The sequence below is a fragment of the Mustelus asterias genome, chromosome 9, assembly GCF_964213995.1.
Source record: "Mustelus asterias chromosome 9, sMusAst1.hap1.1, whole genome shotgun sequence".
NCBI classification, from domain to species: domain Eukaryota; kingdom Metazoa; phylum Chordata; class Chondrichthyes; order Carcharhiniformes; family Triakidae; genus Mustelus; species Mustelus asterias.
Window position 1 is genome coordinate 96,414,904 of NC_135809.1, and position 13,750 is coordinate 96,428,653.

At 43.5% G+C, this 13,750-nt stretch overlaps 2 protein-coding genes across 4 annotated transcripts in view; one reads left to right on the plus strand and one right to left on the minus strand.

Annotated features, from left to right (window-relative positions):
• prr33 (proline rich 33) overlaps positions 1–13,432 on the plus strand; it is a 45,860-nt gene extending 32,428 nt beyond the window's left edge. For both annotated transcript variants that reach the window (XM_078220600.1, XM_078220599.1), the window contains one exon: positions 11,098–13,432. In XM_078220600.1, coding sequence (XP_078076726.1) covers positions 11,098–13,251 — 2,154 coding nt within the window. In that variant the 3' untranslated portion in view covers positions 13,252–13,432. The remainder of the gene's footprint in view (positions 1–11,097) is intronic.
• lsp1a (lymphocyte specific protein 1 a) overlaps positions 2,330–13,750 on the minus strand; it is a 343,993-nt gene continuing 332,572 nt past the window's right edge. For both annotated transcript variants that reach the window (XM_078220601.1, XM_078220602.1), the window contains exon 14: positions 2,330–7,805. In XM_078220601.1, coding sequence (XP_078076727.1) covers positions 7,774–7,805 — 32 coding nt within the window. In that variant the 3' untranslated portion in view covers positions 2,330–7,773. The remainder of the gene's footprint in view (positions 7,806–13,750) is intronic.

Sequence of the window (13,750 nt, forward strand, 5' to 3'; positions counted from 1 at the left end):
GATTGGTCTAGTTGGACAAAGGAGTGGCACAGGCTTGGAGGGCCGAAGGGCCTGTTTCCTGTGCTTTACTGTTCTTTGTTCTTTGTTCTAACACAGCATACATGTTGTTTGCCAGCATCACTTTATATTAGCATCCCATCTTTATAATCTTTTAGACTGTGATCCAGGTTGAGGGGATCAAAGTTGCCTGTCTCGTGCCTGTAAGAACATTTAAGTTTTGGTAGTTTCAGCTCTGAGCTTAATGGAGTGTAGGCTCAAAAACCCAAACTGCCTACAGTACAGCAGTGACCTGGCAATCTCATTCAGAAGTGTGTTGGAAATGGGAAATAAAAAGACTGGTGCAGTTGAGGGTGTTCTCATCATTGGTATAGTAAGAAGTCTCACAACACCAGGTTAACACCCAACAGGTTTATTTGGTGTCATGAGCTTGCGGAGCACTGCTCCTTCATCAGGTGAGTCACTTCTTGGCGATCCTCTCCATTTTGAGCCGGTGGTTTGCGATATCGGTGGTAGCCATGATGTGGAGATGCCGGCGTTGGACTGAGGTGGGCACAGTAAGAAGTCTCACAACACCAGGTTAAAGTCCCAACAGGTTTATTTGGTATCACGAGCTTTTGGAGCGCTGCTCCTTCACCTGATGAGAGCTATTGTAGGGTAGAATGATGAGAGTCTATGTGCAGCTGGCTTGTACTAAACCTGCACCCGTAGTGATTGATGGTGTCACTGCACACCTGGACTACAAAAGTGTCCATTGTCCAATGCAAGTGGGTCAGAAAAAGAGAGTAGATCTTGGTTATATCTGACAAGCTCGTGGCTATCCAACTTGATCAGTAGATCATCAGGTATTTGTATATCCAACTTGATTGAAAGATCATCAGATTATCTGGCCAGGATTCTCCGAAGTGACTGTCAGCGAGAATGGAGAATTTGGTGCTCAAATGGGTCAAATCTCCATTCACAGCAGCGGGACTGGAGAATCCCAGCCAGACGAGGTTGGAGAATCCTGGCCTTTGTGTAACGAATAAATACACCAGGGGTTGACTTCATCGACTGACCTTTGGCTCTCAACTCCCAGTATTGTTCAGACAGAGTTCATTATGCCTATTCAATCTCAATTTATACCGCACACAAAAGTGAAATTCATGAAATTTGGTGCTGCATGATAGGGTCTTGTTCCTCTAGATGCGGAGTCATCTATGCTACATTGTGAAACGGCAATGGCTCTTTAGTATTAATGTTGTGTTAATGTTCATTTGTTGGGTATTGCTGAGTATAATATTCTTCTTTCTTATGATGTCCATAAAAGAACATTGCTGAGTTAGTTAATTGCTGACCTCTGAATTCTTCCAGTAGGAACTGTGGGAGAAATACCCTGAATCCCTACTCTCCATTGCTCTCTGGAATGCCCCTGTGGGATGAAAAGATGGCGTATGGGACTAAGCACAACTGTCCTTTCAATAAACGAGAACAGGCATGACAGGCCAAAACAGCCTTCTTCTGTGTTGCAAGTTGTAATAGAGGTCATAGAATCCTACTGTGCAGAAGGAGGCCATTCAGCCAATCGAGTCTGCACCAACACAATCCCACCAAGGCCCTATACCCATAACCCCATGTATTTACCCTAGCCAGTCCCCCTGACGCTAAGGGGCAATTTAGCATGGCCAATCCACCTAACCCGCACATCTTTGGACTGTGGGAGGAAACCGGAGCACCCGGAGGAAACTCACGCAGACACGGGGAGAATGTGCAAACTCCACACAGACAGTGACCCAAGCCGGGAATTGAACCTGAGTCCCTGGTGCTGTGAGGCAGCAGTGCTAACCACTGTCCCATCCATTGAGTAACTCTATTCAATCATCAGCAATAGAAGCTGCCACCTGAGATGTTGCTTCGCTTCTGAATTTTCTAATGGAAATCAAAGCAGCAAATATGTAATTCCACTAACGCAGGCGGGATTTTCCAGCCACCCTTGCTGCAAGGCTGGAAATTCCCACCCAAGGTCAATGCACTTTTGCATTGTCCCTGCCCGCTACGATTCCCCTGGCGAGCGGAATGGGAAAATTCCATCCAGGGAGTTACTTCTCTGCCACAATGCCAAGGTGCGTTGTTCGCTGTAGAGACCATACTGGAACAGTGAGGCCACAAGGTGTCACTCAAATACCACAAGTCAGACAGATTATTACACAGTCAGGTTTTTAAAAAAATCTTTTTCAAACCAGTTTAGACCAGACAAGTATCCGAATTGACCAACCGATTCTGTTGTGCAAATTCCATTCAGTGCAAAGTTAGACTGTTTGATTGTAAATAATAAGAGCAGGACCACAGCACATTAGGTCAAACATTACATTTAATAAAAAATGTCAATAGTTATTGAAAATCCAATTTTTTCCCCCCCCAAACAGACATTATGTGCACAACAGTAGCAAACAGCAATACAAGCTCAGTTTCATAGTAAAACAGGATACTGCATTACAATTAAATGTTAAAACAACAAGTCTCTGGATTTTCATAAAACAATGTTTTCTCTTGCTTTTCTTACTAAAGACTACAGGCTGGAGAATGGCTGCATGGCTTCCAGTTGGCCTGAAGCATCTCTTCATGTCTAACTAGACAGTTGGCACCGGCAAGTTACTTGTGGACATTATGGCCAAATATGATCATGTCACACCCCAATGGAGTTAAACAAACATCAGCTTTAGACTTATAGAAGCAGGAGTAGTCCATTCAGCCAATCATGTCTGTCCCACCTTTCAATTCAATTACAGCTGATCTGCACCACAATTCCACTCACCTTTAGTACACAGAGAAATTGGTTAGTGCTACTCAGGCAGACTTCTGTCAAATTCCCAGGAGCATATCATCAATGAAGAAAGCCATGCAGTCAGCACTGCCTGCCTCCGGGGAATTGACATAAGTCTGCATAGCAACTGCACAAACAAATTTCTTCCCCATTTATCCTCTTAATAAACTCACCAAACAAAACTCTGGACCTCAAGTTTTCAATTTTTCCACTTACCAAACGTCAGTGGCCTAATTCTGCTCCTACGACTTATGGTAATTTGAAGGGGAGTGTGGCAGACTTTCACAACCCCTGTGTGATTAAGTGCTTTCTTCCATCCTCCATGGACAGCCCAGCTCCAGTGTTGTGGTTATGCTCTCTTGTTTTGAACTTCTCCACCAGAGCGAATAGTGTCTACCTACCCTGTCAAATCCTTTAATCAATTGGATCATCCCTTAATCTTCCATACCCAAGGCTACAAGTCTAGTCTGTGCAATCTGCCCTCTAAGTTAACCCCTTTAACTGAGATATCGTTCCAGTGATTTGGCACTACACCTCCTCAAAAGTCAAAAAATCTTTCCTGAGGTGTAGTGCCTGGAACTAAAACCAGCATTCAACCAGAACTTTATACAACTGGGTCACCCTTTTATATTCCAGCCTCCTTGAAATAATAGCCAACATTCTTTAAAGATCTGTTTAGCTTTATGACTTCTGTACTTAATCAATCAATATTCCTTTGCAACTTTCTGCATCCATCTACCTTACTTACTGTGCCACCCAATCATGTCTTCATAAAACTTGTATATGGCTCTCTGTTCCTCCAAGTCATTAATGAGTTGGTGGCTGTTTAAACACAAGGGTTGCAGGCTTTTCATATACTGATAGCTCAAGGATTGCTCATAGGATGAAATTTTAAAAGCTTCCGGGCAACTCACTGGACAATGCAGCCTCAAACAATAATGAGGAAAAGCTTGAGCTATGCAGTTAACCAAGAAGGGACTTGATAAAGAATTGCAAGTGTTAATAAGTAGACATGGAAAGTTAAATCTGGAGCAAAAGTTCAAGTTAAACTGTGATAGGACAAGTTAATTTGGTAGCAAACGCCACTAGCTTTCGGAGCGCTGTTCCTTCGTCAGGTGTGTGGGAGATCTGTTCACAAACAGGGCACATAAAGACAATGGATGTCTCGGCACTCTACACCAGCATCCCCCATGATAATGGCATTGCTGCAATGGCCTCAGTACTCAACGCCGACAACTGCCAGTTTCCAGATGCAATTTTACAACTCATCCGCTTCATCCTGGACCACAATGTCTTCACCTTCAACAACCAGTTCTTCATCCAGACACATGGAACAGCCATGGGGACCAAATTCGCACCTCAATATGCCAACATCTTCATGCACAGATTCGAACAAAACTTCTTCACCGCACAGGACCTTCAACCGATGCCATACACAAGATACATCAATGACATTTTCTTCCTTTGGACTCATGGTGAATAATCACTGAAACAACTATATGATGACATCAACAAGTTCCATCCCACCATCAGACTCACCATGGACCACTCTCCGGAATTGGTTGCATTCTTGGACACACGCATCTCCATTAAGGACGGTCACCTCAGCACCTCACTGTACCGCAAGCCCACAGATAACCTCATGATGCTCCACTTCTCCAGCTTCCACCCTAAACACGTTAAAGAAGCCATCCCCTAAGGACAAGCCTTCCGTATACTTAGGATCTGCTCAGATGAGGAGGATCGCAACAGACACCTCCAGATGCTGAAAGATGCCCTCATAAGAACAGGATATGGCGCTCGACTCATCGATCGACAGTTCCGACGCGCCACAGTGAAAAACCGCACCGACCTCCTCAGAAGACAAACACGGGACACGGTGGACAGAGTACCCTTCGTCGTCCAGTACTTCCCCGGAGCGGAGAAGCTACGACATCTCCTCCGGAGCCTTCAACATGTCATTGATGAAGACGAACATCTCACCAAGGCCATCCCCACACCCCCACTTCTTGCCTTCAAACAACCGCACAACATCAAACAGACCATTGTCCGCAGCAAAATACCCAGCCTTCAGGAGAACAGTGACCACGACACCACACAACCCTGCCACAGCAACCTCTGCAAGACGTGTCGGATCATCAACACGGATGCCATCATCTCACGTGAGAACACCATCCACCAGGTACACGGTACATACTCTTGCAACTCGGCCAACGTTGTCTACCTGATATGCTGCAGGAAAGGATGTCCTGAGGCATGGTACATTGGGGAAACCATGCAGACGTTACGTCAACGGATGAATGAACACCACTCGACAATCACCAGGCAAGACTGTTCTCTTCCTGTTGGGGAACACTTCAGCGGTCACGGGCATTCGGCCTCTGATCTTCGGGTAAGTGTTCTCCATGGCGGCCTTCACGACACACAACGCAGAGTTGCTGAGCAGAGACTGATAGCCAAGTTCCGCACACATGAGGACGGCCTCAACCAGGATCTTGGGTTCATGTCACACTATCTGTAACCCCCACGACTTGCCTGGCCTCCAAAATCTCACTAACTGTCCTGTCTAGAGACAATACACATCTCTTTAACCTGTGCTTAATGCTCTCTCCACTCACATTGTCTGTACCTTTAAGACTTGATTACCTGTAAGACTTGCATTCCAATCATTATTCTGTAAACTGAGTTTGTGTCTTTATATGCCCTGTTTGTGAACAGATCTCCCACTCACTTGACAAAGGAGCAGCGCTCCGAAAGCTAGTGGCGTTTGCTACCAAATAAACCTGTTGGACTTTAACCTGGTGTTGTGAGACTTCTTATTGTGTTTACCCCAGTCCAACGCCGGCATCTCCACAACAGGACAAGTTGGCAGAGATTCAAGTTTGTGAAAGGCACATTTAAGATTAATACAAGTAAGTTTTTCACAGAAAGAATAATCAACACATGCAATCGATGTCCAGATATAATAGTAAAAGGAAAAATGTCATGGAAGATTCTAAAACGGTGGAAGTTTGGTTCTTTTTATCTGGATGAGCTGGAATAAGTGGAATTATCTCTCTCACCCATACAAGATGATCTGCTATTCAATTTAGGCAATTTCACAACTAAGTTGCACAATACAGTAGACATTGTAACAAAGTCTAAACTGTTCTCCAATGAAAACTGTAATATAACTGAGTTATAATTGGTACTGTCTGCTGTTTATTGAAACCCAACTCATACTCACAAGTGGGCAATAAACCAACAATGATTCTGAATGGAGAGAAGGTGCAAGATCAACACTATGAACCAAATCCCTAAAATGGCATATGAATTTACAAATTATTTTGCTTCTTGCCTGTTTTTCATATATACATATATTCCATTGTAATAGAGTAACACTAATAATGTAGACATTTTTTAGATGCCAGCTCCCATTTCACCACATATTCCCACAATTTTCAAATTGGACCAAACCCTTTTATCAGGTAGATGGATACCTCTCTGAATCTTCTGGATTGATGTCAGGCACTCCAGTACACTAGTTTTATTCTCATCCTCTCCGAATCTTGTCAGCCGATTGCTGAGAGTGCTCTCTGAATATTGCTTTCGTTATTTATTGTTAATTTTGCTACGAGCCACGTTTGATTACTCCCATTTTCTTCAGGAAACTGCACACTGCACAGATCTGATGGGCTGAATGACCACCTTCTGTGCTGTAATAACCCTGTAAAGTATGGGGTCTCGTGAGAGCTCAAAGCCAAATCTAATTCATGCGGGTGAGAAAGAGTTAAAGGATAACAAATGCACTGAAACAATTATGCAAATTGAAGAATAATCTGGGCCACTGAATTGCTTTATAATATTTTCTGAAGAAGAGTCTGAAACGTAGGCCGGTATTTTACGACCTTGCTCGGGTGAGGCTCGTAAAATCCCACCCGAGGCCAATGGAGAATTCTGTTCTGGGAGCCGTGCCCGATTACGGGGCGGGCGTGGCAGTGAAATTCCAGCCGTTAACTGTGTTTCTCTCCTGCTAGATGTTGACAGACCTGCTGAGCTTTTCCAGCATCCTCTGTTCTTGTTTCAGAATCCAGCATCCGCAGAATTTTGCTAACTTTTTTGCTTGCTTTAAAATATTTATTGTTTGACCAAGTTTTTGCATGCAGAGGACTGAAGGAAGGGAGAGCCTCTTATGGATATTCTGATGCCAGTAAACCAGTCATCCTGAACAAACTGTATTAACACAAAGCATGGAACGTAAATTGGGTGGGTGTGAAGTTATCTAACATGCACTTAGGCAGGAGAGTGAGAGGGAGGTATTCCAATGCTGCTCAAGCTTTGCATCCATTGCATTAATATATTGGCTCATATGAAGTTAGATTTAAAATGTTCGTGCTGCATAGGCATTTGTTAAAAAGGATTTAACTGTTCAGTGGCAACCCTCACAACATTAAAGCGTTTTTTTTGTTGTGGGGCATGTGCTTGTTATAGAGTTCTACTGTTCCAGGGCAGAAATTAATGTTTGGTGTTTACTGATGTTTTCTTATCCCCATCTTGCAACCAGATCTGGTACCTATAGGAAAACAATGCTCCTGGTTTATCTAATTGAGGAGCCTTGACTTCACTGAACTGGAATCAGATGGGGGTCTATTGAATTACAGTTACTCCGCCCTGGGACGGGATTCTCCAATCTCGTCAGTGGCCGCCCTGCTGCCAGCGAGAACAGAGGATTTGGCGCTCAGCCAAAACTTCATTCACTTGCAGCGGCTGGAGGTTTTCGGGGCAGGTTTTTGACATGTGTCAATGGCACAACCATTTAGAGAACTGGTTCTATTCTTCAATTACATATACTGGGCTAAAACTACTGCAGTATCAGAGGGAAAGACATAACAGTGATGATATAAGCAAGAATAACTGATTTATAGGTAAACAAAAATTAATATATAAAATTAATAAGCTTGACAGCTCTTGGTCCACGTGTTGGCTCCAGTTCTTCAATATCCTTTATTATAATGTTCAACTGCAGCTGAGAATGAAAGAAAGGGAAATTATTAAATATTTACATTAGGCTTTAGCACAATTTTTTTCTATTTATCAAGATGAATGATATTAGTGTTAGCTGAGAGTCCGCATAACTATTCCTGCATCAAGTATAAAAGGCTCAGATACAAAGTGAAGTTTCCTTCATTTTTTTCTCAACAAGGCATCCGAACTCCAGCCTGTAAAGAACATAACCTTCTGCACTAGTGTGCGTGGCAGCTCATAGAATCCCTACAATGCAGGAGGAGGCCATTCGAGACATCGAGCCTGCACCGCCAACAATTCCAACCAGGCCCTATTCCCGTAACCCCACGTATTTACACTGCTAGTCCCCCTGACACTAAGGGGCAATTTAGCAAGGCCAATCAACCTAACCCGCACATTTTTGGACTGTGGGAGGAAACCGGAGCACCCGGAGTGAACCAACGCAGACATGGGGAGAACGTGCATACTCCACACAGACAGTCACCTGAGGCCGGAATTGAACCCGGGTCCCTGGTGTTAACCACTGTGCTAACCGCTGTGCCATCCATTAACTCAGGTGTTCAATTCTTTCAAATAAAAAACTGGTTAGTCACAAGATTGTGTGTACAAAATGGTAGCAAATGCTGGCTGCATCGTGACAACAGTTGTTCTACCTCAAAGGAATTAATTGTACACAAAGCACTTTTGGGATATGATGAAATGTAAATGCGAAATGTTGTAAATGCAAAACTTTCTTTCTACATTGTTAAACAAGAACTGTGGCCTTCGGTATGGTGACAGTTGGAAAACATTTTGCGTAAAGCATTGATGTTACATCATGGAATTATACAGCACAGAGGCCATTTGGTCCACTGTGGAGGTGTCAGCACATTGAAAAGCTATTGAATCAATCCTACTTTCCTGCAGTCCTTCAAAGATTTCCTTTTCAATGAAATACCCAATAGATCTTTGAAAGTTGGTATTGAACCCACTTCCTCCGCCCTTTCAGGCAGCGACTTCCAGATCATGACAACTTGCTGGGTTAAAAACTTTTGTATCTTTGGGGGGTGCTGGCCTAGTTGTATTATCATGAGACTATTAATCCAGAAACTCAGCTAATGTTCTGGGGATCCGGGTTTGATTCCTGCCACGGCAGATGGTGGAATTTGAATTCAATTTTTAAAAAAAATCTAGAATTAAGAATCTAATGATGACCATGAAACCATTGTCGATTGTTGGAAAAACCCAATGTCCTTTTGGGGAAGGAAATCTGGTCTGGGCTACATGTGACTCCAGAACCACAGCAACGTGGTTGACTCTTAACTGCCCTCCAAGGGCAACTAGGGATGGACAATAAATGTCGGCCAGCCAGTGATGTCCATGTCCCACGAACGAATAAGAAAAAAATCTATCCTCTTGTTATTTTGCCAATGATCTTAAATCTGTGTCCTTTGTTTATTGGCTCCCCTAACAGGGAAAGTTCTTTCCTCTTATTTACACTATAGAAACTCCTCAGAATCTTGAGTACTTTGATTAAATTTCCCCTTAATGTTCCCTGCTCCAAGGAGAAAAATCCAAACATCACTCGTTTTGCCACATAACTTAAGTTTTTATCAGTTTTATCATTAAGGTAGATCTCTTTGCACCTTCTCCAAGGCCTTGATATCCTTCATAAAGTTACGTATCCAAAATTGGACATAACACTCCAGCTGAGACCTAATCAGTAATTAGTGAATTGCCATGAAGAAGCCTGTCACTGCACAACTGATCGATAAAGACGCAGCTTCTATCTGTTCGTGTTAGTAATATTGAAGGTTGCTGACTTGCAGCCTGTGCTGCTTTTCTGGCGAACATGGTGTAACTGTATCTGATTCTGGTTGAACTCTGGGGAGGGGTACGTGGAGGGGAAAAGAATTGCTGACTTTGCATTCTGTGAAGAACTAGCCCTCTAAATTATTATAAGGTTAGAAGTAATGATCCTTCCTGCTCGCAGCTCACCTTACATACATAAGGCCCGTGGAGCAAATTAAATCAACAGACAGTTACTATGTCCGAAAATCTGTTCAACAACTGTCAACCGCCATACATTGCAACTAGGCCGACTCCGGTTAAATTAAGCAACTGCATCATTTAAAACCTCTTCTTCTTCAGAAGGTATTCATGCTCAAGTTTTCCCTCCTATTGCTTCATACATCGATCAAGGGCTATTTCCGTCCTCTAAAAGGATTTTAAAATTATGCTGTTCCCACCACCTCGTACCATCACTACCATTGTCCCTTCAGCCCAGAAGCTCAATTATTGGGAGACATAAACGATCAGTTCTGCTGTGAAAATGTGTCCAGTAGCAAACATGGAAGTGGAATCAATGAAGTTTGTAGTGCAAAAATGACACCATTTAGCCCAATAGTCCCTGCCTGGTTCTTTTCAGAACAATCCAAAATTAATCCCACCGCCTTGGTATCTTTCCATTGTGCTGTACCTTTTACAATAGTCTTATAATGAAATATTGTCTTTATTAGCCAAGACAAGAGGATAATCAATATGTGGACTATTCCACAATCATGGTTAATCATGATGTTAAGTCATTTGGGGATAACTATCAGATCTACCCCTTTCACTTCCTTGGACAATATAAGACAGGGCACACTGGACCTTGGCTGAGAACAGATTCATAATCTACACAAGATTAGTGGAAATGAATGATTGATAGGATTAGCATTTGAATTGGTAAAGTTTCATGTTGAAAGAAAAGATGTAAACCTCTCTGAAGTAACTAAACTCAGGAATATAGGAAGAGGAGTTGTGCATTCTACCATCAAGTTGGTTCTGTGATTCAATTAGGTCATCAGAAAGGACCCATCCTGAAATCGGGCTCCATTGCTAAGAAGTTTTGTTTATTCATTCGTGGAACATGGGCGTCGCTGGCAAGCCAGCATTTATTGCCCATCCCTAGTTGCTCTTGGAGGACAATTGAGAGTCAACCACATTGCTGTGGCTCTGGAGTCACACGTAGGCCAGACCGGGTAAGGACGGCAGACTTCCTTCCCTAAAGAACATTCGTGAACTAGATGGGTTTTTCTGACAATTGACAATGGCTTCATGGTCATCAGTAGATTCTTAATTCCAGATGTTTTTATTGAATTCAAACACCACCATCTGCCATGGCGGGACTCGAACCCGGGTCCCTGGAACATCAACTGAGTTTCTGGATTAATAAACTTGGCCATTATTGAGCTGACAATAATGCTTAACGGGTTTGCTTCGAAAAATAAAACCACCAATGGAATTGAAATTTTCATTTCATTTCATTTCAGGGAATTAAAATGTTAATGGCTGTAACAACTCTACCAGCTACCAGTCACTATGCACCGCCCAGCCCAAAGCCACCACCACCTCTGGCACCAAAGCCAGACAAGGACAATATCAAGTTACAAAAAATCTTGAAGAGGGCTGCGAAGCGGAAAGCTGCACAAACATATTTACAGCCTGTGGATACATCAGATAAGTCCCACTCTTACTTATCTAAACCTTTCCGTTCTAGTCTGTCTCCTGTTAGTGAAGCTGGTGCTGATCTAGAACACAGTGAGCATCGTTCTCGATCTCCACGATCCCTTCAATCTTACAAAATATCAGGATTAACTCTGCCATCTTATAGACAAAGTCCTGCAATAATAGCCCGTGCACACGTCGCAAGTCCGTACCCATCACAGAAATCGTTCTACAAGGGCAAAATCGAGATTCTCCCGAAAATTAAAATCAATACCCCAGAGTCACCAGCTGAACAACAGAACCAAGCAATCAGAAAACTGCCACAGCCCATTGTTCCTGAAAAGACATTCTCCATTCCAAATATTCAACCAGCTAGCAAAAACTTGCCCAAATTTACAATACCACTACAGTCTTCTCCAAGTTTTTACACACAAAGATCATGGCCTGGCACAGAGGTCCCCTTAGCAAACGTTTCCACAGTTGAATCGGTTATATTTAAAGCTCATGTTCCTGAAGTTAATATTGCTAACATTTTTGGTGTCAATGGCCCCAGTACTGATGTGACTAGTGCTGCAGTTCCTGTGTTTGAAACTTACAGAGCAATGACACCTAACAACGAACCTTATCCGGAAACCTTTCCCAACACTCCAAGACCACAGGCCCCCACCTACGAAACCCCATGGGCAAAGACCCCTTCCTATGAAGCTCCATGGGCAAAGGGATCCACCTATGAAGCCCCAAGGGCAAAGACACCCACCTATGATGCTCTAAGGGCAAAGACCCCCACCTATGAACCCCCAAGGACAAAGACTCCCACCTACGAACCCCCAAGGACAAAGACTCCCACCTACGAAGCCCCAAGGACAAAGACTCCCACCTACGAAGCCCCAAGGCCAAAGACCCCCACCTATGAAGCCCCAAGGGCAAAGACCCCAACCTATGAAGCCCCAAGGGCAAAGACCCCCACCTATGAAGCCCCAAGGGCAAAGACCCCAACCTATGAAGCCCCAAGGGCAAAGACCCCCACCTACGAAGCCCCAAGGGCAAAGACCCCCACCTATGAAGCCCCAAGAACAAAGACTCCCACCTACGAAGCCCCAAGGGCAAAGACTCCCACCTACGAAGCCCCAAGGGCAAAGACTCCCACTTACGAAGCCCCAAGGGCAAAGACCCCCACCTACGAAGCTCCAAGGGCTAAGACCCCCATCTATGACCCATCAGGAGCAAAGACTCTCAGAAATGAGGTGCCTCAAGAAACTCTTGCCAAAAAGGTTGACAGTACTCTTGAAAATGATGCTCTCATAGTTGGCAGTGGTACTATTAAAATAGAAATCCATCATACACAGGTGACCAGCATACTGAATAACAAAGCAGAATCTGAATCCAGACCATCTGACGCAGTTGTTGAGCCAGCTAACCAAGAAAGGGCCAAGTCATTTCCCAAAGAAGAACAGCAGCTGAAGCCCATGGAGAAAGCTAAGCCTCTTCGAATCAAGACCAGTGGTTGGACTCGTCTCAAGAAGCACATGGTAGTGGAAGAGGAGCCACCAAAGTTCCCAGAGCCAGAGCCAGAGCAATCACAGTCAGAATCACAAGAACAGGATGAAGACAAAACACAGGATAGGAAACCAGGGTCGCAAAAGGCAAAAGGATCACGAGCTAATAAGATGTGGGATGCTGTGCTATTTCAAATGTTTGCTGCTAAAGGGAAGGCGGAAAGTGAACAGGAGTCAAACGTAGACAGCTCCAAGCAAACGCAGCAGGCAACTTCAGCATTCATTAGCCGCCTGCCCCTTCTGCTCTTTAGACCTCGATTTGATGCTAGGAAATTAAAAGAAGCGGCTGAAAGGCCCCTGAAGAAGATTAGTAACACACTGATTGAATCAGGGCTACATCGCAAAGCTATTGATGATGAAGAACTTAAGGATTTCAATCGGACTGCTCAAGGCTGGCAAATAAAACAAAAAGAAATAAGTTGAACGTACAGCCAGCAAAACAAAGTAAGCAACAGACACCCAATAGTCTTTGCACTGTTGGAAGAACAAGAAATACACATATAGAGTAGTATCTATACTGCCAATACTGAATAGTTTTTTATTATTTTAAACTCTTATGCATACAATAGTGTTACAGAATGTAATAAACTGTAATTTCAAACAGGTTCTGCTTTTGTGAACTAATGTTTAGCTTGCTATAATCTATTAATCGGTGTATCATGAATTAGTGGTTTAATTGGTATGTGATGTATTCTGATTGCTTAAAAGAAGATTAATTAAAAGACTGGTAATTTGATTAACTGAAAAAGACAAGGTAAGCCATAGCATGAAGATTCAAAGTTGACTTAAAGGGCGAGATTTTCCTGCACGTTCGTCCCAAGACCGAAAATTCCCGCCTGAGATCAACCGTCCTTTGCATGATCAGTGTCCCGTCCACTACGATTCCCGTGGTGAGCCGGATGGGAAAATTCCGCCCAAAAGA